We start from the raw sequence: 25,599 nt of genomic DNA, 5'->3' as shown, positions 1-25,599 counted from the left end.
TCGCATACTATCTGAGTCTGGGGTCTTCCTTCAGCGATTTTCGGACCCTTACAAGTTTACTCTGTCAGTAGAAAACAAAGCTTTCATCTTACAGGGAGTAAACAGTCATTTACACCAACCCAAATATGCATGATCGTGGCTGGCAGCATATTCTGGTTGTGACTAAATAACATGTTCTAACATACAAGTGTTTTAATAAGCTTTTTAGAGTTATAGAACAAAAGATAATCATAACGAAAGCATTCACCAAGTACATTGGTGGGATTGTAGAGAGCCAGGTTACAGCAAAGCAATGAAACTCAGCCGTGATCACCAAATGTTTTGTGATGGAGTCTTAGCTTTTACGTTGCTAGAAGCTAGCGGTCGGCTATGAAGATATCCCTAAGATTGACCCAAAAGTGAAAAGGATGTTAGAATATCAGTGCCAGCAATGAACGGCATAAAGAGATTAAAGGTAGTTAGAAACAAACTCGCTCCATATCTGCAACATTTCAACTCTTCGAGGCCCTTGGATCAGTCAACCCTTGAATGATCAGATACAAGTAAAAGAGGAAAGAAATTTTCAAAGTTGAATCACTTTCAAATTAAAACCCCAATTTACTCAAAGTTCAGGATTTCAGTGTCTAAAGAGGCCAGCTGTGATCCTGGAGTATCTCTAGAGAAACTTTGCTCATCTAACTGAATTGAGAAAGCTAGGCTGACCCCACGACAGGCTTCATATTGACAGTTCAAGAAAGGCCTAAATCTCTGCTTCCGCGTACTCGGCAAGTCTAGGCAAGTCCTGCCCTCAGAAGCTGCCCTGACACCTGGCCTGAGGCAAGGACAATGGGTCAGCAGCAATTTCCAGGCTTCTTCAGCTACTTTCTTAGCAACAATTCCCAGACCTCCTTAGCAAGTTTCCAGCCCCCACACTCTGGTAATGGAATGTCCCTAGAGATGGAGCAAGATAAAGGTCATCTAACCTAGTATCCCCTAAAGTACTTTAAATCAGGACTGAGCTCACTTGGTTGTCTATCTTGGTAATGAGATACCCCAGCATGCTGGACTTCTGCAGAATAAAACACCCTTTGCGTTTACATACTAATTGAGTTCGGGGTATCATGGACCCTTACACTTGGGGTCTTGTCTCAGAATTCACTGGAGACCCCCTGATCCAAATAATGATTTTTTTTTTTTCCGGATCGGTAAGTCTGAGCGCCAGGTTGGTTCTGGTCTTGTCCATATCTTTTTCTGTTTCAGGTTTAATCTGGTGGCCAAGAGGGACAAAGCAGATATGTATTTTGTCACCCAGCCAGGGGCAACAGAGGACGCTCCCAACCAGAAGCAGAAGAACTTGCTAGCTCTCATCTGGATTCTGAACTGGCTGTGGGTTTATAGGCCTCCCATCCTCAGAGAGGAAGACTGGGACAGCTTTGTGGTTTGTTTTTGTTTTCCCAGGAATGTCCTTCTGTGTCTGTCCTTGTGTATTATGTTTGTGCTTTCTTTCTGTTCTTTCATACAATTTTTCTTTGAATCTTAGGATGGTACAGGCACAAAGCACCCCGCTGGACTTGGTTCTGAACCATTTTAAGGACTTTGCCCAGCTGCAAAAGACTCCGGTCTGGTTGTTCATCCCAGTCAACTAAACCATCTTTTTCAGGAATGAATGGCCAACCTATTAAGTAGGATGGTCTGAGGAGGGGACTTTCCATCTCCCAACCATTTACAGGGTGAAGGGTTATTTATGAGGCCTGCCGCCACCCCAACAAAGTGCTCCCCATCCTTCTTTCTCTAAAGGAGGGTCAAGCCTTGCTCCACTTTCTGCTCCGGAGGAGGATCTCTGTTCCCTTATGTTCCTGTCCTTGCCCAGAAAGCACAGGAGGTGGGGAGCAGCCTCTGACTACCCCTGACTCTCCTGGCTCCACTTGGGAGTCCACTTCACACTCTGCCCTATACTGCCCAGAGAGCCAACTCTACTACACAGCCTTATCCCTCTGGGCTACAGCATCCTCAGATGCTCGGGGGAGATAATTCATGACATATGTGTCATTTGCTGGTATTAATTCTTATAACTGGAAGTTGCAGAACTCCCCAGTTTTAGAAAGACCATTGGTTCTCACAGGTCTTCTAGATTCAATCATATGGCTCACCAGCACACCTGGGACTGTCAGGAACTGCTCCAGGTCCTCTTAATGACAGAGAGAGGATTATGGGAGCCATCCAAAAATGGGTTCCAGGAGCAAATGGGCTGCCTACTCAAATCCAGGCTGATATTGATGCAGCCTTTCCTTTGACTCGACCTGACTGCGATTTTAACACTGCTGAAGGTAAAGAGAGGCTTTGGGTCTACTGCCAGATTCTGATGGTGGGCCTCCAAGAGGCAACCAGATGGCGCACAAATTTATCTAAGGTGAACCAGGTGACGCAGGGGAAGAATGAGAGCCCCAGGAAATATCTTAGACTTTTAGAATCCTATAGGGGCTTACTACACTCCTTTTGACCCAGAAGCTAGAGAGCACCAATCAGCTGTGAACCAAGCTTGGCTTTTGTTAACCAAGCTGCCCCTGCTGTCCTCTGGAAGCTTCAGCCACTGGAAAAAAAAAAAAAAAAAAAAAAAAAAAAAAAAAAAAAGGCTTTGTGGCCTGCCTCTGGCATTCAAAAGCTAGCCACTTTTTGCCTTTGAATGGCAAGACTTAGAGATTTCAAGGGACAAGTGACTTGGGCACACCTGTCTCAAGGATTCAAGAACTCACCCACCACCTTTGAGTCCTCATTGCATGAGGACTTGCAGTACCAGTGGGCCCAACCCCAAATAACTGTGCTCCAGTACGTATTGTGAGGGTGCCCCCCTACTTGGAGACTTGCCAGGAGGCCACAGGAGACCTGCTACAGGAGCTGAGTCAGCTTGGCTATTGAGTGTTTGCTAAGAAGGCCCAGCTTTGTCAATCTGAGGTCACCTATCTGGGTTACATATTCAAGGGGGAGAAGCAAATGCATGCCGTCAGATGCTCTGGAAGCTTTAAATCAGGCCTTGGAGCTCACTTAGTGTGGGGAGCCGACAGAAGGCGGCTATCATCCTTGCAACCATCTTGAGCCATGTACCCTGACAAGAGACTTGTTTTCAACAGCCTACAACAGCTGAGCACACTCTGATAACATCTTGTTTTAGATACCCAGGATTTTCCCTTGGGTGTGTGTGACTTAAAGGTGTGACTTAAGAAGTGAGACTTATAAAAGGTGAGAGGCAGAGAGAAGAGGGGACTGGAAACTTGGAGGCACTAGGGACTAGGAACTAGGGACTAGGAACTCGAGACTTGGGACTTGGACTAGGAACAAGGGACTTGGAAAGAAAGAAGAGAGAGAGACTTGAGAATAAATGGGACTGAAACACACTCTGTCTGGTCTCCATTCTTCGCGTCTGCCCTCACTCACTCTCTTGCTGAACCCTGACCTGCTGACCGGAGAAGCAGTATGAGCTGGGACAATTTAGCCCCCAAAGTTTGGGGCAGTGCAGGCTCTAACAATTTCAGTCCCCAAGCTTTTGGCATTGTGGGTTCCAACATTTGGCAGAGCGGTCCTCGACAACTTAGTAGTCTGTCTTGGTAATGGGAGACCCCAGTGCGTTGGACTTCATCAGATTAAAACACTCTTTGAGTTTACATACTAATTGAGTTTGGGGTATCATTCTTCGACAAATCATGGACTCTTACAGAATGCTTTGCCAATCAAAGATGCAATCAAAGCCAAGCACCTTGAGGTTATAATGGTTAATTTCAAGCATCAATTTGGTGAGCTCTAGAATAACCTGGGAAATGTGAAGCTGGGCATTCCTATTAGATATTACCTTGATTTTATTTAGCCACCTAAATGAAAAGACCTGCCCACTGCAGGTAGCACCATTCCCCAGGCTGGGATCTTAGACTATATACAAAGGAAAAAGTCAGCTGAGCATAAGGATTTATCATTGACCCGTGCTCCCTTAACAGTGGATAAAACAGGAGCAGCTAGACTCCTGAGTACTAAACCCAAACTTGTTTAAGTTCCCTTTATGAGGTTGTTTTGTTTTTGTTTTTGTTTTTTTTTAATTTCAGCAACACTGTGGTAGTTTGAATAGAATGGTCCCTATAGGCTCAGAGTTGAATGTTTCACCAGGGAGTTGTACTATTTTAAAGGATTAGAGGTATGGCCTTGTTGGGGTGGCCATTATTCTTTCAAAAGCCCATGCCAAGCCCAGGGTCTCTCAGCCTGCATATCAGGAATTAGAACTCTCTGCTACTTCTCCTGCACACCATCAGCATGCCACCAGGCCTCCTCCATGATGATGATGGATTAACCTCGGACACTAAAAGGAAGCCCCAATTAAATGCATTCTTTTATAAGAGTTGCCATGCTCCTGTTGTCTCTTCACAGCAACAGAACACCAACCAAGACAAACAGAAAACAGAAAACATACAGCATTCTGGGGTTACTTTATATTGTTCTCTCATATAAGACTGTAGACTTATCTTCAATCCAATATTTTGCTTTAAAATGTGCCTCAACTTATGTATAAATCAAAGATATTACTTTTCCTTTAGAAGTAGGATTACATTAAAAAAAACAATACTTTTTAAGTTGATAGACACAAATACTGTAGTCATGACAAACCAGGCTTTCACATGCATTGAACCAGTGCCAAACATCAGCTCTGAAAACATACATACAAGTGGCATGATAGGGATTTATCATACTGTATTTAGGAATACATACATACATATATGCAACCTGCATAATAATTAGTGAAGAGAGGCAATGAATTTGAAAAAGAGGAAGTAGTGGTATATGGCAGGGTTTGGAGGAAAAAGTGGAAGAGAAAAACATATTTAAATTGTAATCTCAAAATTAAAAAAAATAGTAAAAATGAATTCATTAAACAATTTAGTAACTTGTAATATATACATTTTTATTTTTACACAAAGTCATATCTAAACAGTTTATACTGACAGTAAAAACTCTGTTCCAGGTATCCATGATTGGCACAACTTTTTTTTTTTTTTTTTTTTTTTGTCTCACACTGAAAATGTTTCCTCTTACTAAAAAGGAATTCCAAGGGTATCCATTACCAGTTGAATAGCTTGCAGGGAATTTGTGATTTCTTCCATAGTATCACGCCTCAAAACCCACTGTGGTTTAAGTCTGTTCAAAAAGATAAAAAGCATTAATGAACTGTTTTAAAGTGTGGGAGAGCTTCACACCATAGCTTATAAGTATCTATATAACCTATACATTATTTTAAAAATTGATGATGGCCTCTTTGCAGCTTATGCTGTATGCCTTCACCATTGCCTTTTCTGTTCATTTACCAGCCTCTCAAGGTTAAATCCTTGGTGAAACTGGTTAACCCTTTTCTCAGATCTTGTCACCATTCTCAGTTCTTAGTAACATCACCATCAATATGACCAAAGAGTCAACAGCCTGGGCAGTGTAATCCCCCTGCCACTCCTTACACACTTTCTTTCTGGACTTCCTTAACCATTGTACTGCCCTTTCTTACAGGCACGACTAGGTTTTGTCTTCACCAGAAACCGTATGGCCATTGGATCTTAGTGTAAACCTTAAACTTCCGTTCTGAAAACTCCACTCTGATCCCATCATGTCACGTGCCTTACTGAAGCACTTGAACCAAATTTTCCATCTCACCAAGGTACTAGAGAAACTTTTGACAGTTGATACACAACATATTTTAATCTTAACATGGAAAGCAAGTGATGTCATTATAATCAGCTTCCTAGCATGCTTTTTGAGCTACTTACCATGGAATTGTTTGTGTAACCAGGCAATGCCCAAAGCCACAGCAATGATGCTTTATTATGTACATAGACCTCTTCCACTCACCCAGTGTTCTGCTCAAAATGGTCATAGTACTTTGCTTCTGGTAATGTCAGTAAATACTTATTAATCCACTGTAGATGCATTTAACTGCTTACCTTGAAACTATCCTGGTCTTCACAGATCTTTCTGGTATAAAAGGAAAGTCTATACAGGAACCCTGCTTCTGCTTATCAAATAATCCCTGTGTATTCACTTTATGCTTAGGAACTGTAAATTTGTAGAGACGATAAATACGATCAATGACTTTAGATCTACTTTGTGCATCCTAAAAAAAAAAAATTACACATGTCAAAAACTGGTAAGGATTACATTTCTCTCTCCTAGAGGAACTAAATAATGAATCATCAATACTATGCTTTTCAAGAACAATGCTTTCTAATACAGCAAGTAGACTGACTTAAATTATTACCTAACTTAATATGCAAGTCAGTTACAGGAAGACGTATACTCCAAAAGTTACACATGGAATATAGACAGAAAAGACTTCAGCCAATACACATCACGTCCAGAGATCAAATCTTGTAAATTTTTCCAAAGAGGTCCTTTTTCTATCAGTGACACAATCCCAGGTGATGTGCCATCCCATGGAGAGGTTATGGCACATCTGCAGGGAGAATGAATTTGGTAACATGGGAGAGCTGAGCATGGTGACACAATCCTATTTGAAAACAAAACACCAAAACCAAAACAACAGCAACAAACAAGCAAGCAAGCAAGCAAACACGCAAACTTCACACTGAAAATAGTCTCTGGTATAAAATCTTCAGTTGTTTGCTAATCTACTCAGAAAAAGAAAGCCAGAGTCTAGGAAACCATAGAGGCCATGGTACCTCTATGTCAACAGCTGTAACTAGAGGCTCAGTGGTCTCAGTACTGGAAAGCCTGCCATCTAAACATGGTAACAGTAGCAGGTCAGGGTTAGGGTTAGGACAGTTACACAGACCCGGTTCCTGACATGCTGGGCTGTGATATTCTTCCTACGGAGTTGCTCACAGGGACAGAATCGATTCTACTTTCATTAGCTTTCCTCCTTTTAGACTGAGCTTCAGGGCCATGTACATGCAGTGCATGTGCTCTACTAATGAACCAGTTTCCCAGTCCTAGAGTCAGATTCTTTTGATTAGAAAGATGTGTGTGTGACATTTTTATCACTGAGTAAAGCAGGACTGAGTATATATAAAGCTTTACATTAGTGTGACAATTGAAGGAAAAATACACAAGTCACAGACATTGAACATCCAGGAGAACGGGGACTGGTGGACTCACAAAGGCACACTGCTCTGTCTTCAGCAGCACTGCTAGTAAACAGCACGTTCTTGTGAAAATGCTGGCACTCTTCTCAGCAACCCTGTCGCCAGGCTTCTCGCGGTACACCTGTAAAAGCTCCAGCAGTGTGTCCACACAGTGGTCAGCATCGTAAATGGATGAGATTGTCTTATCATACTGAAAGAGAACAGAATAGAATTAAACCTTTAAACAATCCGACCATAAAATACGGTTAGAGCCACATTTCTGAAGCACGTGCAGCAAGAAAAGAGACTTACTGATGACATTTTGTTATTTCTGAACGCATTTTATACACATGTTCCCAGCTTAATCATTTTTAGAACTTTGATATGACCCAGAGCCAAACACTCTTGGGAGAGAGAGAAAGTGAAAGAGAAAAAGAGACTATCTTGAAATAGATAAAAAGCTTTAGAACTCATTGTAGTATGACCCTCACAAAGTAACTTTCTGTGATTGGCACAGGGCAGGATAACAGGAAACAGAAGATTTAGTTGGCTCCTGAGTTACTTGTTTCTTGAGAAGATGAAATTGCTATAAAATAAAATGATACTTTTAACACTGAGTCTACTTTTAACATTGAATCAGTGGCAAATTTGTCTAATTGTGTCCTTAGATTTGCATTGAAATCTGCAGGGTAACAATATTAAAATAACAAAGTCTCACTGCTGACGCCACAGTCTCCATAGAGAAGCACCTCAGGTGTAACTTGTCTTCTCAGAGACAGGATGGTGGCTCAGAACACAACTCAGGTAGAAAACCTTTCCTCTTATTGCCTCAACGGTCTCTAACTTTAGTAAGTATTATTACTATATATTCTCTGTAAAATGACACAGAAACTACTTTACGGATTATAAAAAACTAAATTCATGATTCATTAGCATGTAGACAGTAAATGGTAGTCAGTATGTTATAAACAATATAAAAACTAGCATTTTCATGTTACAAGACTGAACATCTTTTTACTCCCAGAAACATAAAATAAATTTATTTAAAATAAATACATTTAAAGTCAGAAGCAAGATCTAATAATAAACAAGCACAAAATTTCATTTGCAGGGTCACGTTTCTTGATAGTGAATGTTTTATTATTAAAACAGAAAGGTACCTTTGCCACATTCAGCAATACTTGAACTGCATATCCAACAACTTCCATACAAGGAACACTACGATTACAGCTTCGGATCAAAACAAAGATTGTAGAAACGGCTCCGCTCCCAGCCATGTTCTCACAGCAGAGTGGAGACAATCTGGTCACAACCTCTGAGGGAGAAGCAATGAGTGAACAGGGACATTCAGAGCAACAAGACTGAACTGTAGGGACCTCTGTGTCACCTACTCTTCATACACCCAGAGGCGAAGTGCGTCCCTGCTCTCAAACATGGCATTTAGAGGACACTAACCTAGGTGCTTCAACGCATCCAGAATGGCTGACAAGTGTTTGCACGTGAGCAGGTGATGAAGTGCGCGCTCAGTTCTTCTGTACAGCTTGTTTTCCTCCTCCACATTCCCGTTCACCGCTCTAAGGCTTCCTCGGATAGCTTTAATTTCTGTGCAATCATTTTTCTTCCTCCAAGAATAGCCTCTCCATAATGCCTTAACAAACAGATGTAAGGAAGTCATCTAAAGATGTCAGCCAGTAAGGTTTTGAACCTTACTTCCGACTGAAGCTCCAACTCAGATTACAATCTTGGGCTAAAACTAGACTTTGGTTTACCTGAATTCTAGTAGCGCTGCTATTGATTCTTTCCTGTCTTCTGTAAAGGAGAAAGCGGTGTACTGCCTTCTGTATCACAGATGCAGCCCTATCCTGCTGGCGCCGACATGCTTGAGCTTCACGTTCAGCTTTTATGATCTTATGAAACTGTTCAATGAACCTCTTTTGTTGTAATCTTCTTCGAAACCATCTCTATTCAAAACATAAAGGTTTTTCACTTTTACCTCAGAATATGTATATGAGTTAATAGATATATAAACATATATGTTTATGCCCTCATAAACATACGTGTATGTATATACACATTTACATACAAAACAAATATTGAATTATCTTTTGGCCCTCCATCCTACTCTGTGGCATCATTTTCCTATTCCACTTCAGCAGATCCTTCAAGCTCTTGTTGGATATGTGTGGGCACAGCTCACAGTGTGTATGAATCCTGTCAAACTTGGCAACATTTTGCAAGTTGTTTTGTGCCTATATCTTATATGTAAATATATGTCAGTATACATATAAGAAAAAATTTCCAGGGGGTAACTACTATAAATTACAATATGGATATGAAATAGAAAAATAGGCTAGGTACATTACAACATTACAAATAGTAAATAATAACACAGGTAAGAATTTATAAGACTAATAATGTGGGAGAAACTAAATAACAGTAAACAAGTATATTCAAAACAAAGAATGTAATTCTATTCCCATTCACTAGAGTGGCAAAATCAGAATGTCTTTGGAGCCACCACGGGATAAGGAAATAAAGAAACGTGTACCTCCATCGTGGGGATGTGGATGAGTAGCTCCATCAGTGGACGGTCACATTTCTGGCCCACAAAACATGGACCAGTTTCTAACTTTACCTCCTCCTATGAGCTATCACCTAACAGTTTCATTATTTTGTGACCATATGTAAACACATCTAAAAATAAGTAACATAAAAAATACTCTTGGAACTAGAGAGATGGCTCAGAGGTTAAGAGCACTGGCTGCTCTTCCAGAGGTCCTGAGTTCAATTCCCAGCAACTACATGGTGACTTACAACCATTGGTAATGGGATCTGATGCCCTCTTCTGGCACACAGGTGTACATGCAGATGGAGCACTCAGAAACTTAAGGCAAAAAAAAAAAAAAAAAAAAAAAAAAAAAAAAAAAAAAAAAAAAAAAAAAAAAACCTTGATTATTTTTCCTTTTATTTGTTTGTTTTAAGAGCACATCTATGTAGCCTTAGCTATCCTGGAACTATCTTTGCAGACCAGGCTGGACTTGAATGCCTGTTCTGCCTCCAGAGAGCCAGAATTAAGGTGTATACCACCATACCCCTGACATAAAATGTAGTATCTTTTGTTTGGATTTAGAGGAAAAGTTAACCTGAATACAGATGACTGAATTAACATGCTCCTTAGCATCCCTCAGAGCCACGTGGAGTCTATAAGCTCGCTGGATTCTAAGAGCACACATGTGACAGTATGCAGCTGCTGTAAAGTGGAAAAGTCGAATTTTGGCTTTCTGTTCTGAAACCTGAAGGACAGAGAGAATAAAAATTCAATAAGGCAAAATACATAAAAAGAACTTTTTTAAAGAAGAAAATACATAGATAAAAAGTATACATAGATAAAAAGATATATGTAGTAACTTTATTTTTTTCATTTTAATTCAAGGTAATTATAGTTTCTTTTTTTTATAATTTCTTACTATACAATAATTCTAATAGAATAAGTTATACAACAAAGTACAAAAGCAGAATTGTGGGCACTTTGCTAAAGAGAAGCAGCATTTAGGCAGGTAAACAAGCTATCCAAAGAGAGTTGTTTAAGGCATATCCGTAGTGCTAGGGAGAGGCAGGTATAAGGTTTGTAAAGGTCACAGCACTCTAAGCAGAGATGCTCAGATACAGCGGTATTAAGCCCAACAAGTTTCAGTTCTCCAGGATTAGATAACGAAGCACAAGTACAGGGGAGCCTCTTGCAGTAAAAGCTTTCTACAGTGACCTTTGGATTATAGACTTCTAATTAAGATTTAATGACAACATTTCTCCTTTTAAACTTTAAATCTAATTATTATTTTTTCTATGTCAGTTCTATATATCCTCAGCCCCAAAGTCATAGGCCTTCCTAAAAAACAAAATGAATTCTTTCTTGGTGAGGATGTGGCTGTCAGAGGTAAAGTTCTTACAGCTGCTGGGGAGTGCAGAAGGCTACTCATGTGAAAATTACCCTCCTCCACACACAAAGTGCTCACACTTGTCAGTTCTTTAGCTAAGTGTTACTACTTTAAAAATTAAAAACAAACAAACAATAAACAGAAAACACGATTAATTTTGTATCTTTGGTATGACCATCTGTGGGAAGAAATAGGGACGTGGGACAACGAAACCTACGATGACCTTGTTAAGTGGCTCTGCAGCAGTTAACAGTTGCATTAGTTTTGACAGTATTCTCCAAAATCTTATCTCCAAAAGTTTACCATTATCTAACATCAAATGCTTTCATTTTACTCTAAAATACTTACTCTTTTCCTTACTAACCAGCCACGCACCAATGCCTGTAAAACAACCATAGACTTTTTCAATTTGATATACTTTATCCTTTCCCGCTTCGCAGCCACCATGGCTCGTACATGTCTCTGTATGATTAAAATAGCACATCGCTGCTGTAGGAAGGACTGCCTTCCCTTATAGCCTCTAAAGTGGGCTTGGATCACACAAGCGGCTCGATGTCTCTGTAAGGAAAAAGGTACAAATAGCATTAATAAACAGAAGGAAGATTTTCTTGGATTTCTCACTGTAAAGTGAGAGGCTATACTCATAATATTTTTTGCTTTCATAGTTTGAGAATGTCCCACTTCTTGGACATGGGAAAGTAATACCACATTACCCGTACAGGTCCATAGTAAAGAAAAGTACAAGCTAGGGTCAGCAGTTGTGAGGGACCTTCCCTTTCCTCCTGATTCTTCTACTTGTGTGAAAGAATGGAAAGAATGCTGTTACAGGGCAAGCACACTGGACCAAAGCACAAGCTAAAGTGTGATGTGTACAGAAGCCATCAGAAATGAACCATAGCAGAAGTGGCATGTAGCTTTAGGAGCTACAATGCAGGGTGAAGAGACAACTGAGGAGTTAAGAGCACTTGCTGCTCTTACAGAAGACCTGGGTTTGCTTCCCAAGCACTGACATGGCAGCTTACAACCTTCTACAACTCCAGCTTCAAAGGATCAACATAGTTCTGTGACCTCCATAGCTCCTGCATGCACGTACTGTACATGCATACACTAGGCGCGTGTGTGTGTGTGTGTGTGTGTGTGTGTGTGCGCACACACACAGAAGAAATACTTAAAACAAGACTACACAGCATGTCAACTACATTCCTTAGATTGACCAATGATCCAACAGCTTCAGAAACATTTTTAACACACTTAAAAGGGTGTGGTTAGAATCCACTTAAGCTAAGCTGGCTTTATAAACGCCCACATACCTGTAAACAATCATGGGCAAGTGAGCACTAAACAGCTTCTAGCCCTTAAAATCATCCCAGCAATAGCAACTACCACGGAAGTTTATTATCCAGGGCCTACCTGGCATGCAGTAACTGCCAAAAGTCACAGAAAAGACAAGTGTGGTTATGTAGCTAGAATGAATATTACATGAACATAAACCATATATGCAAAACTCTAATTCTGATACATAGCAACTATTTAAAAGCTATATTTAATAATAGGCTGTGGACTTTATAGTTACTCTAAAACTATGTAATTAAACAGATCAACTATGGTTTAGAAAGCATGTTATGAAATATTTAACTTAAACTAGACAAAATATATTTATTTCCTTACATTTTCCAAGCATATATTATTTCGCCACAATCATGAAAAATTTGACTTTGAGAATATTTTACTTAATACACACATACATACAGAGAGAGGGAGAGAGAGAGAGAGAGAGAGAGAGAGAGAGAGAGAGAGAGAAAGAGACTGACTCTCATGTACTGTTAAACTAGATGTAAAATAAATGCACAGTTCCATCTTGAATATTCTTTCTGTTTTATTTCCTAACATAGGTCTGTGTTTACACTGACTGAGTTTATTTACACTGACTTTTTTTTAATTGGATAAGCAGCAACCAACAGATTAAGAAAAGATCATTACCAATCCAACATCTGATAGAGGGCTAATATCCAATATATACAAAGAACTCAAGAAATTAAACTCCGGTCAACCAAATAACCCTACTAAAAAAATGGGGTACAGAGCTAAACAAAGGATTCTCAACTCAGGAAATTCAAATGCCCGAGAAACACCTAATGAAATGTTCAACATCCTTACTCATTAAGGAAATGCAAATCAAAACAACCCTGAGATTCCACCTCACACCAGTCAGAATGGATAAGATTAAAAACTCAGGTGATAGCAGATGCTGGCAAGGGTGTGGAGAAAGAGGAACACTCCTCCATTATTGGTGGGATTGCAAGCTGGTACAACCACTCTGGAAATCAGACTGGCAGTTCCTCAGAAAACTGGACATAGTATTGTCTGAGGACCCAGCTATACCACTCCCGGGCATATACCCAGAAGATGCTCCAACATATAACAAGGACATATGCTCCACTATGTTCACAGCAGCCTTATTTATAATAGCCAGAAGCTGGAAAGAACCCAGATGTCCTTCAGCAGAGGAATGGATACAGAAAATGTGCTACATTTACACAATGGAGTATTACTCAGGTATTAAAAACAATGAATTCATGAAATTCTTAGGCAAATGTCTGGAACTAGAAAATATCATCCTGAGTGAGGACACACATCACAAAAGGACACACATGATATGCATTCACTGATAAGTGGATATTAGCCCAAAAGCTTGCAATATCCAAGATACAACTCACAGACCACATGGAAGCTCATCAAGAAACAAAACCAAAGTGTGGGTGCTTCAGTCCTTCTTAGAAGACGTAACAAAATACTCATGGGAGCAACTATGGAGACAAAGTGTGGAGCAGAGACTGAAGGAAAGGTCATCCGGAGACCACCCCACCTGCATATCCATCCCATATGCAGTCACCAAAGGCAGACTCAGTTGTGGATGCCAGGAAGTGCATGCTGACAGGAGCCTGATATAGCTCAGAGAGGCTCTGCCAGAGCCTGACATATTCAGAGGTGGATGCTCACAACCAACCATTAAACTGATCATGGGGTTAAACTGACCAATGGACAAGTTAGAGAGAAGACTGAAGAAACTGAAAGAGTTTAGGGCCCCATGGGGGAAAACAACAATACCAACAACCCAGAGCTCCCAGGGTCTAAACCTAGAACACACAGGGAGGGACCTATGGCTCCAGCTGTATATGTAGGGGGAGGATGGCCTTGTTGGGCATAGACGGGAGAGGAGATCCTTGGTCCCATGAAGGCTGGACTCCAAGTGTGGGGGAATTTGAGGATGGGGAGGTGGGAGTGGGTGGGTGGGTGTCTCTGGGGGAGGGGGAATGGGGAAAGGAGATAACATCTGAAATGTAAATAAATAAAATATCCAATTACACTTACTTTTAAATTCTCATGAGCTCCTCTTGCAGACAGTACAGCTCTCCATGTCCTTTGAATTATAATAGCTGCTGCCCTCATCTTCAAGAACCTGAGAAGTAAATTAGAGATAACTTTAAATCATTTGATCTAGTCACTGCTGTCGTTGTCCCCCAATACCAAGGAGAAGGAACACGTTAGAACAGCAGTGGTGTAAGATAAATAGTACACTTCATACTTCAGCTCCTGCAGTCAGAGGCTTACAGACAATTAAAGACAAGTGGGAAAGCAACTGTTGCGGTAAATAAGCAACCCAAATGAGACCAGTCAAAGAAAACACAACTCAGTAATTATAAATATATTCTGCAAGCCTAGATTGGGCAGATCCTCCACTTCACTACTCTATTCTCCAGCTATGAGACCGTTATAACTTGAGGGTTTTCCAGACTCTGCATTTGTCCTTCTACCTCCGGCTTCCCAGAAGTCCTCCTCCATTGTCCTCCATTGTCTTCTGTCTCCTCCCTCTCTGCTCTCTCCCACCAAACTTTATTTCTCCACCCCCCTTTCTTCTGCCCAATCACTGGCTCCAGCCTTTATTTTACAAATTAAGATGGGCAGAAGGTTCACTAGAAATCACTTGTGTAATGACTCACACCTCCTCTGCAGCCCTTCACAGGAAAGGGGAATTAGTATCAAAATACAAGGCCGAGGCTATCTGCAACAAGTAACAATATTCTACTGTATAAAAGATAAGCTCTAAAATCTAGTAGGATAAAGAAATTTGTAGAATATTTTCCAATGTCTTAGTAAGAGAAGAATTCCTGGACGATGGAGGCAGTCACTGAAATGAACTCATCAAAGAAAAAAAAGGGAAACTTACAGGAAAAGAAAGACCGGTTCTACGACATGAACCTGACACTGAACAACGACTAGCTTGTCTTAGGAGCATGATTCTTAGAAAGTAAGGCTGAGCGTCCAGAAGAGATGCTCACCACTGGTACCACCATCTACCTTCATACTGATGGTAAGCATCAACTACAACTGACCCATTCCCCAACATTATTGGGAGAGGAGCTCTTCAAACATTGGAGGTCCCCTTCAGTGAATTCTAAGCAATTACTGATGCAATAGCTCATCAATTCTGGATTAAAAAACAAAAAGAAATTCTTACACAATGGCATTAAGAACAAAAGGACAGCTAGTAAAACTTTATAAAACAGAAATTAAGTAGGAACAGGCTCTTCATCATTAAGAATAAAGTAGATACAAAATAAAACACAGTATAACAAAAACAAAACCCAGACTTCTCAATCAGCAAAGTGTCTGCTGTGCAGGCATGAGGACCTGAGTTCAGATCCTACGTGCCGATGTAGAAGGCAGATGTAGCACTGTGCTGTGGAGACAGGCAGATTCAGAACTTGCTGGGTACTCACGCTGGCTAACTGCTGAGTTCAGTGAAAGACCTCGTCTCGAAAAGTAAGTGGACAGTGGTAAGCTCTGCCTCTCGTCACTCACACATAAAAGTACCCACAACAAAATGAACAACTGTTGCCAGAAGCGAAATCAACAAAGAACATGAAAATGAAAGCCAGACCAGTTTATTCACTTTCCTTCTGTCATCCCTTTGGATCATATACATACTTTTTACTAAACTATATTATCAAAGCTATATATATACATGCACATATACATATACATGCACATATACATGCACATATACATATACATGCACATATACATATACATGCACATATACATACTATGCCCAAAAGATATATTTTGTGCCATTATCAGAGACCGAACATACACACACAAACACAATTTTTAAAACCATATAAATTGAACATAGCAATTACTTAAAGGGTAATAAGCCATGTTGCTACTTTAGCTAAGATCCTTCCTACATCCCCAGAGTTGTAATACATTACCTCGTTCTCTCCAGCTTTGCAAAGAAGTATCCTTGAATAATTTTAACAGCTTTCAATAAAGTTACATATCTCTTGCGTGTTCTCCAGCACCTATACCAAGCTTGAATTCTGCAGGCAGCTTCCACTTTGGATAAGTATTTCTTAGCTTTACACTTTCTCCATACAGCCTATATCAAGCATAGAAATTTAAGTTTATAATAATGGTCTAGGACTGCAAACTAGAAAGATCTTAAGCAGTTACTGTTATGGTAATTCTAATAGTTAATATGCAATTAATGGAAACAAAACATTAATTGTAAATATCGACTTGGTTTCTCCTCTACCAGACTGACACATAGTGAGGCTTCAGACAACTGTGTTATTATAATAGTGTATGTGTAGTAATCACTTTATCATACATACTGTGCGGCTGGTGACCAGTCCGCCTCAGTACAGCCTAATCAGAAGTTGAAAACTAAGCTATGTAGGACTTGTTGAAAGCAGATAGATGCTCACTGTCCTCACTGTGTCTGGAAGAACAGAAATAAAATAAATCCTACTTTTTGAAGAAAAAAAGCAACAGCTTCCTCTCCACATTCATTGGTCATCTGCCTGAAGCAGGATTTTGAAAGGACAGCCATTTCTCATTTTGGCAAGTTGGTGATTGTGACAACTATAACTTATTCAAATGTAAAAACTATAACTTATAAAATGTAAAAAATGATTGTTACAGTAATAAAATATACAAATTATGGACCAGAGAAATTAAATAACAGTTGATACACTGTTCAAATGATACAAGGTCTGCCATAGTTGATATTTATAAGTATCTTGTGAAATGAAATATTCCCTAAACCCTCTGCTTGTATAAAATAGAATCCAGTTGACTTTTCATGAGATTAGTTTCGCTTTTCTGTCACAGTTAATGCTACATGACATATTCTAACTAAAACCCTAAAGCAGCCGCCCATTTGGAGCTCACTCCCTGTTCTCTCCCAATCCCTGCTTGCTTGATACCAAATTTCTCAGTTTTCTTCTTTCCTAGGATCCTGTAGACTTTTCTAAATACCCTTGTATTCTTAGGGTCTTCAGATCCATGTCTTAGACCCTCTTCCTCCTATATAGCCTTTCACCACAAGGTTCGGGTATCAGTAGGTGATTCAACATATACAAATCAATCTAAAGCACTTAGTGGTCTTCTGACCTCCGGACACAGTGCGCTGCCTCAGTGGCAGTCTGTGAGACACTATGGTCTGGTGCTCCACATGGAGCTCATCACCACTTCAATCTCCTTGTATCTGCTTCCTGTAGCCAGGAAGGATGTATCTGCTGAACTGCTAACTTTTTATTTCCTCTAGAAGAATGCTGAACCAGCACAACACAAAAATGTATTTCTTTGCTCAGTAAACAGCTTTAGCGTGAGTATTTGGCAGAGTGACTCTTGTGTGGCAGCCAGGTGCATGTGTGGCACATGACTTACCTGGAAGCCTCTTTCAGATTCCATAAGCCTCCTTGCTTTAAAGGCTCTAAAATGCTTCTGTATAATCACGGCGGCCTCGTGCTGCTGCTGAACTTGTTTTGCAGTATTTAAACCCTGAAAATGCATCTGAATAAGAGGTGTTTCTTCTTTACATGCATCCGGCAGATCCTGCTGTCTCTTATTTGCTCTGTATTTTTTTTTGTATTACTTTTGCTGCCCAGAGAAGCTGCTGGTAGAAACAACGCTGCCTATGCATCCTGTATGTGCTTTGTATTCTGACAGCAGCACTGTGTTTTTCTTCTCTGATGCGTTTTTCTTTTTGTAGTTTTATAGTTGTGTATGTTCGATAATGCCGCTGAATTCTAATCGAGGCGTGCTTCCAAATGTGAAATCTAACGTAAGTTCTGTGCATTCTGAAAGTAGCCTGGATGAGAGCTGCAGCCCTATGCATTTCTTGTAACTTCTTTTGTACCATCAGTCTTCGATAAGAGGACTGGATTGTAATAGCTGCCTTTCGTAACTGCAAGAATTGGTACAAAATATGCTTGGCATAAAGGGTGGCTCGGTATTTCCTCTGCACAAATATAGCAGCTTTTCTGAGAGCAATGAATTGTTTCCTTACTATTAAAGCTCTAAACCTACTCTGAATAAGGGTTGCAGAAGAATGCATAGTCTTCAAATGATTTCTGGTTTTCATCCCCCTAAAGGCAGCCTGAAGGATCACAGCAGCATGTCTTTGCCTGAGGAAAAGCTGCCTCTGCAATTTTGTAGCTCTGTGGGCTTGGTATTGCTTTTGGATCACAACTGAGGCCCACTTCAAATGCTGGTATCTCATACAGGCTCTGTGCATTCGGAAAGTGGCCTGAATCACAGTAGCCGCCCTATGCATCCTTTGCACCCTTTTCCTTACCACCCATCCTTTGTAAGATGACTGGATCTTTGTAACTGCCTTTTCCAACAGTAACTGTTGTCGGGAATACTTGGCATGAAGTCTTGCACGGTACTGTCTCTGAATCCAAATGACAGTTTTCCTGAGACAGAGGAACTTCCTTCTCATCAGGAGAGTCCTGAATCTCCTCTGAATGAGAGTAGCAGCAAAATGCATAGCTTTTAAGTGTCTCCTAGTTCTCAGTCCTCTGAAGGCAGCCTGAAGGAGGATTACAGAATGCCTCAGTCTGCTGTACCTCTGAAACTGAGCGCTTCCTTCTTTCAGTGCTCGGTATCTCTGCTGTACCACTGTCGCCGCCTTTTTCAACTGATGAAAATATGTTTGCTGTCTGTGTCTCCTGAAATATGACTGAATGAGTGTTGCTGCGAAATGCATCTGTCTTACAGTCTGTCTAACTCTTGCTCCTCTGACACCGGCTTGAAGGGTTTTAATAGCCTTCAAAGTCATCAGGTATTTTTCATGCTGAATTTTACCTAGATAATACGCTGTGTATCTCACCTGAATTACAACAGCTGCTGTCCTCATCTTGTGGTATCTGACTCTCGCCTGATGCATCTTAAACGTGGCTTGAATAAGTGTGGCTGCCAAGTGCATGTGCTGAATGTGTTTCCTTACTCTCATGCCTCTATAAGCAGCTTGGACTTTAATTGCTGTTCTCTTTAAGTTAAGGTATTCCTGATGTTGCTGGGTTGTCATTTTAATATTCCGATACCATCTCTGGATTATAATAGCCGAAGTTCTGTAGGTCATGTATTTCTTTTGTGTTCTGTAGGCTCTAAATTTAGACTGTATAGTGACTGCTGCTTTGTGGCATTCACTTATCTGTTTTCTCACTTTCATACCACGGTAAGCTGACTGCAAAATTATAATAGCTGCTTTGGTTTTCAAGTATAAATGGCGCTGCTCTTTTCCAACTTTGTAAGCCCTATAGCACGCCTGAATCTGGCGAGCAGCCGTTTTCATGATGCTCCACTTCCTGCGCTGAACATGCATTCTGTAGTATGACTGTATAAGGGAAGCGCATTGGTGCTGCCAGGCAATCTGTCTTCTCAGTGTCTTTCCCCTCCATGTAGCCTGGAATACCAGAGCTGCATGACGGAGCTTGATGTACTCCAAGTGCTGCCTTTTTCCTGCAGCCCGTGCCCTGACATGCTGCTGGATGACTACTGCAGCTGTTCTTAGTAGTTTATACTGTTTCTGAGCCCTGGCCATTCTAAAAGCTGACTGGATCTTCACTGCAGCCTGATACTGCCTTCTGAGCTGCTGCCGAACCTGCCAGCCACGGTAGGCAGACTGGAGAGAAACCACAGCCTCTCTTGTCTTTAGAAATCGAATTCTCATGTCATAACCAATACTGTGTGCCCTGTACCATCTCTGAATCTTTACAGCGGACTGAAGCATAGTCTGGTATTTTACCCTCTGACTGTGGCCTCTAAAAACCCTCTGAATTGTAACAGCACCTGTAGACTGCTGTTTGATTTGACGACGTACTCTGCAGCCTCTGTAAGCTGCCTGCAAACAAATAGCTGCTCCTTTGACCTGCAAGAACTTCTTCCTTTGACGGACTTGTGCTCTGTAGGCACAGTAGAAACTCTGGATGACAACAGCCGCCGCGCACATCTTCAGGTAGCGCTGCCTCGCCGTCCTCATTCTGAAGTAAGACTGTAGAGAAACAGCAGCTTTGCTTTGCAACTTCATCTGCTTTCTGACCAGGTATCCTCTAAAGTATGATTGCAGTTTGATACAGGATTCACGCACCTGTATGTATTCTTTTCTCTTTTGTGCAGCTAGTTTTTGGGAACGGTACCACCGCTGGATAAGTAGCGCAGCCGCTCTTACCTGTAAATATTGCTTACGTGATTGTTTCATTTTGACAACTGACTGCAGCTTTATTGTAGCATTTCTGAAGCTCTGAAATTTCTTCCTGAATATATAAGCCCGATAATATGACTGAATCTTTATAACAGATATTACAGCATGACGAAATGTTTTCCGGGCTTGCATCCCTCTATATGCAGACTGTAGAACAATGACTGACGACCTTGTTTTCTGATAAGATGCTAGAACCTTCTTGGCTAAAATATAAGCTCGGAAGTGAGTCTGAATTGTAATAGCTGCTTTTTTAATCTTCTTATATTTCTGCAGTTGTTGGTATTTTCTTATGTGTGCTTGCAATTTGATAACAATCTTTTTAAGGTTTAAAAATCTAATTCTTTCCTGTCGCATCCTCCAACAGGACTGAAAAACACAGGCAGCTCGAATCTGCGAATTGTATGAACGGCGAGCCTTCATCCCCCTGAATGCAGCCTGCAGTCGAATGGCGGCAGCTCTTTTCTGCAAATAGTCAGTGCGGGCTAACTTCCCCTTCTGGTATGCCCTGTAGTGTTTCTGAAGAGTCAGAATGGCATCTTTTCTTCTTTTATATAACTTTTGGGCTTGAAAGCACCGAACTTCTCTCTGGATGACTACAACACAAGACCTAATATAAACATACTTCTGCAACTCCCTGTGCATTCTGTACCAGGACTGTATCACAACAGCTGATCTTTCTCGTGTTTGTTTCCTGAAATGCCATTCTCTAAAAGCTCGCTGCAATGTCACTGCAGCTTTGGTTTGTAACTGCAGCTTGCGTCGCTTCCACCTTCTGAACATACGCTGGATGACGAGGGATGAGGATTTCAGGTTTTGAAATCTTTCCTGATCTCGTTTTCTACTTAAATAGGCGCGCCAATGCCTCTGAATTGTAACTGCGGCCCAAAGATATCGTTTGTAAGATGTGAGAGCAATTTTCATTCTTATCCTAGACTGAAGGATGACTGAATAGTGTTTCAACCTCAGAAACTGTCTTCTGGTGGAGTACCTTCTCCAACAAGCCTGAAAAATGTAAGAAAGAAAACAAAGTAAAATACACATAGCTTTCTGAAGTTAACACAAAGTAAAATACACATAGCTTTCTGAAGTTAACACTTGAAAATGCTCATTCACCTAGTACTCTGCTTTAAAATAACCGTGCTAAGGGCTGGCGAGATGCCTCAGCCACCCAGATCCAGAGGACCTGAGTTTGGACCCCAGTACCCACATCAGGCAGTTCACAGTGTTCCAAATTTTGAAATGTCACAAAAGGAAAGAAAAAACAAGTGTGAACAGTTACATACTGCTCATTTGCTTGGCCAAATCCCACACCAACAGGTCATCGAAGAAATTAAGGAAGCTGAGTCTGGAGGTGAGGGAACATCCTGGGAAGGTGTGGAACGGAAGGAGTGATAGAAGAAAGTAACTAACATACAAATAGATTTGTTTTCCAATAAATGGAGAAAAAAGTAGAAGGATATCTAGGCTCGATGAAAATTAAAAGATGTGATAAACAATTTAACCAGATCGTTAACAACCAATAATATGAAAATGACATTTTAAAAAACAAATTTAGGACTGCAGAGAAGGCTCAGGAGTTCAGAGCACTGGTTACTGTTACAGAGGACCTGGTTTTGGTTCCAAGCAACCACATGGTAGCCCACCACTGTTCATAACTTAATTCCAAGGGATCTGATGTCCTCTATGGCATCCATCAACACCAGACACACACAAAGAAACATTTATCTTCTAGTTCTATAAGTTCATTAAAAGTTTAAGACAATAATTCTCATGCCATAGGTTAGCATGGTTTTGCCAAGAGACAGATCTAGTGTCTCATTAGTTTTGAAGATCTGTATTGGTAAAGCAGTCAATATTTTATTTTCTGTCCTTGCACTTACAATAAACTATCCATTCCCAGTTCATGCCCTTCAGTTATCAGAGAGAGAGAGATCTCACAACAAATCTCGAAGGAATTTTTTCCCTCATCATAAATTTGTTCCCAGCCTGATTTCTTATCCTAGTGCAATTAGCCTGTGAAACATGAAGGTTTATAGAGCCTTATTTGATGCTTTTTGGAGGCTGGAAATTACCTGAATAAATTTAGGAATTCTAAAAAATCTTTATCAGGAATTATGAAATCATCATTGGTAGATGAGAGTGCAGTTTTATTGATGCAGAAAATCTACCCAATAGGGTGGGCTAGGAATCATTAGACTATGTAATAATGACAGGAAAGGCATTATCAACAATAAGAACCAATCCTGGGATAAGATCTCTGAAGGCCCTTCAGAGTTTACCCATCGTAGCCATGCAAAATGATGGGCCATCTCCAGAAAAGTCACTTGTTAGTTTTAGCCACTTCTAGATGGCTCATGACACTCATGACCAGGGAGAAGACACAGTACACACAGCCAGCAATGTTCTAATAACTGAACTATGTAAGAAGACCTCTACTGAATCTGCAAGAAGACAAACTGAAAATTTTAGATAGTAGAAATAGCATCACACAAAATTCAATTTTCAAAATAAAAGGTGTTTACTATATGATTAATAAAATGCAAATTAAAACTGTTCTGGATGTTAGTATATAACAAAGTTACTAAGAAACTAAGTATTTACATTAGTGTAAAATTATATGTGATGTTAAGCTGCACTTTACTTTGACAAGTCTTTGGGAATATATCCTAAAAATAAAATGCAGCCACCTGACAGCTGTCCACCAAACCTCCACAGCTGGGAAGGGATGTTAGTCAGCATGGCATCAGCCAGCATGGCATCAGCCAGCATGGCACACAGGACTCTGACAGGCTTTGCCCTTCTCCTATTCCCTGTCTTGCTAAAAGCCTGCTAGATTACACTCCTAAAGCCAGCCACCAAGGCCTATTTCTCTATTTGGCCACTTGCACCTCCTGAGGCTGAATACCAGGCCCAGCTATCAAAGTCCAGCAATCAAAAGGCCCCTTTTGTCTGCCCTAATTGACATGTCTAAATAAAATTAAACACTTTATCCTAACACAGGGATTCTCCTTTTACCTTTATAACACACCATTCACCTATGTCTCCTCTCTGTCCCCTCAGGACAAATATCTCTTCTGCCTCTCCCTGTTCCTTTCTCCTTCTCTTTTGCTCTCTCTTTGTTATTTTATTCCCTTCCCTTTGTCCCTCTGGGGCAAATAAATTTCCTTGTGTAGACAGCTTGGGTGTCTTGTGCCTATATAGGTCCCTTCAAGTGCTACTTCCAGGTCACACTAAAAGGCACATTCAAACAGCCTTTACAATGGTCAGAACTTGAACATCAAACGTCCATCTACTACAGAATGAAAACTAAGCGGAAGCTTACTCAGCAGGATAATCCTCACAAATGGAATAGTAGTAAATGAAAGAGATAATAGAAATCTGAGCTCACAAATGGACACAACTAATTTATATGGCTTCAAAAAGATGTGTATGAAAAAGGTGTGATTAGTATAAAACAGCCAGTGGTCACCTGGGACTGGGGTAGAAAAGTTAACTCTGTGAAACAGCTTATAAGAGGCTGGTCATATCATGGAAAAGGAGGTAATTACATGGGTATTCATTTTCTGAGAAACCACCCAGCTCTATAATATCATTGCATGCAATTTTCTATGTGTAATATTTTTATTTTTAAAGTGATTCAAAGTGAGATAATTTATTAAACTAATCTAGCATTTGAGTAGATAGAATCAAAGCTCTGACATTTCTAGAAGAGATACATTTATAGGGTAAATCTTCAATGGTATTTACAGGGTATGAAGTGAAGTAGCACACCTCATTAATGTTAGAATTCATTACAAAACTGAATTGATACCCATGCATGGAACACTTCTGTGTTTAAACGAAAACAATACAGGCATTCTGTTAGCCAGTGATCACCACTATTTCTGAGATAAACCAAAGGAGATAGAGAGGAAAATGTCCATTTTGCTCAGAGGAGAAGTTTCCAGGATTCAAAGTAAAGGAGCACTGAATAGCCTGGCACACCAGCACTTCCCATGAAGTCAAAGATTACAAAGCTCTAACGTAAGACAAGACAGCAAGGGGCACAGAGCTCCAGCTGTGTCTCAGCCTTATGCTACCCACAGCAGCATTCAGCAGACAGCCAAGAGGTGTCAAGCGCAAGCACTTAGTTAATTAGGCAGTCGCTCTGTGTCCTTGTGTTTCACATCATTGAATTCAAGCTAATGGCAGATGGGAGATACCTGAGGAAAAGAGCAAGTGTCTGACTGAATCTGCACACACTGTTCACTGTTCTGGTTACTGTTCCCTAAGCAATACAACCTGACTAGGATCCACACAGCACTTGCATAGTACCAGGTACTACAGAGAAGCTTTAATGATTTGAAATAAACAGAGGTTGTAAAGACGTTATATGAAAATGCATCAGGATCCGGATATCTACACGGGGTTCCAGGATCAATCTTCTCTGATGCACCAAGGGTCAGTATTGGTCCCTGAAAATTCTAACACATATTTCCTTCTAGGCATAAATTTTTTAAGTTTAAATTTCATTCCAGAATAGCATACCTGAATAAGTGATGCTGATTTACTTTGAAGTCTTGCCAGTTTTTCAGTTTTCAGCATCAGCAACTTCCTTTGTGCTGAGACTCTTCGCCAACATTTCTGAATGACCAGAGCTGCACTGACTTTTTTTTGCCATCTTCGTCTACTTAAAAACTTGAAAACAACTGACTGAATAATTCTAGCAGCTTTGTCTCTTTCCTTTAACGAGGAAAAGAAAAACAGAATTGAGATAAGAACCACTTTAATAACCACTTTAATAAAGAATAACCACAGTTATTGTTTGTAAAATAATCGATTTCTACACATTAAGTTTATTAGTAATTTATCCTGTAAAACCCTCCCTTACTCTAGGCTTATGTTCATCCTGGGGCTACAAGTGCTTCTGGGCATATCAAAAAAGCAAGTGATTAGAAAAAAACAAGCACCCTATGAACTGAATTAAGATAAAATACAGACATGTTTGATATATCACAAATCATCTGCAGATTAACTATAACACAGT

General features: G+C 40.4%; 1 protein-coding gene across 1 annotated transcript in view; it reads right to left on the bottom strand.

The window, feature by feature from the left end:
- Window positions 1-4,938: 4,938 nt before the first annotated feature.
- Window positions 4,939-25,599, bottom strand: part of Aspm (assembly factor for spindle microtubules) — a 45,013-nt gene continuing 24,352 nt past the window's right edge. Inside the window, 13 exon segments of the mRNA XM_034513112.2 lie at window positions 4,939-5,154; window positions 5,946-6,115; window positions 7,117-7,293; window positions 8,243-8,397; window positions 8,538-8,730; window positions 8,852-9,043; window positions 10,226-10,375; window positions 11,366-11,575; window positions 14,390-14,477; window positions 16,294-16,460; window positions 17,753-17,950; window positions 17,952-21,575; window positions 25,101-25,295. Of these exon segments, the coding sequence (XP_034369003.1) occupies window positions 5,052-5,154; window positions 5,946-6,115; window positions 7,117-7,293; window positions 8,243-8,397; window positions 8,538-8,730; window positions 8,852-9,043; window positions 10,226-10,375; window positions 11,366-11,575; window positions 14,390-14,477; window positions 16,294-16,460; window positions 17,753-17,950; window positions 17,952-21,575; window positions 25,101-25,295 (5,622 nt within the window). The 3' untranslated portion in view covers window positions 4,939-5,051.

Source organism: Arvicanthis niloticus, chromosome 10, assembly GCF_011762505.2.
Source record: "Arvicanthis niloticus isolate mArvNil1 chromosome 10, mArvNil1.pat.X, whole genome shotgun sequence".
Lineage (NCBI taxonomy): Eukaryota > Metazoa > Chordata > Mammalia > Rodentia > Muridae > Arvicanthis > Arvicanthis niloticus.
Note: the sequence above shows the minus strand (reverse complement) of the source record. Positions and strands in the feature narration are given on the sequence as shown.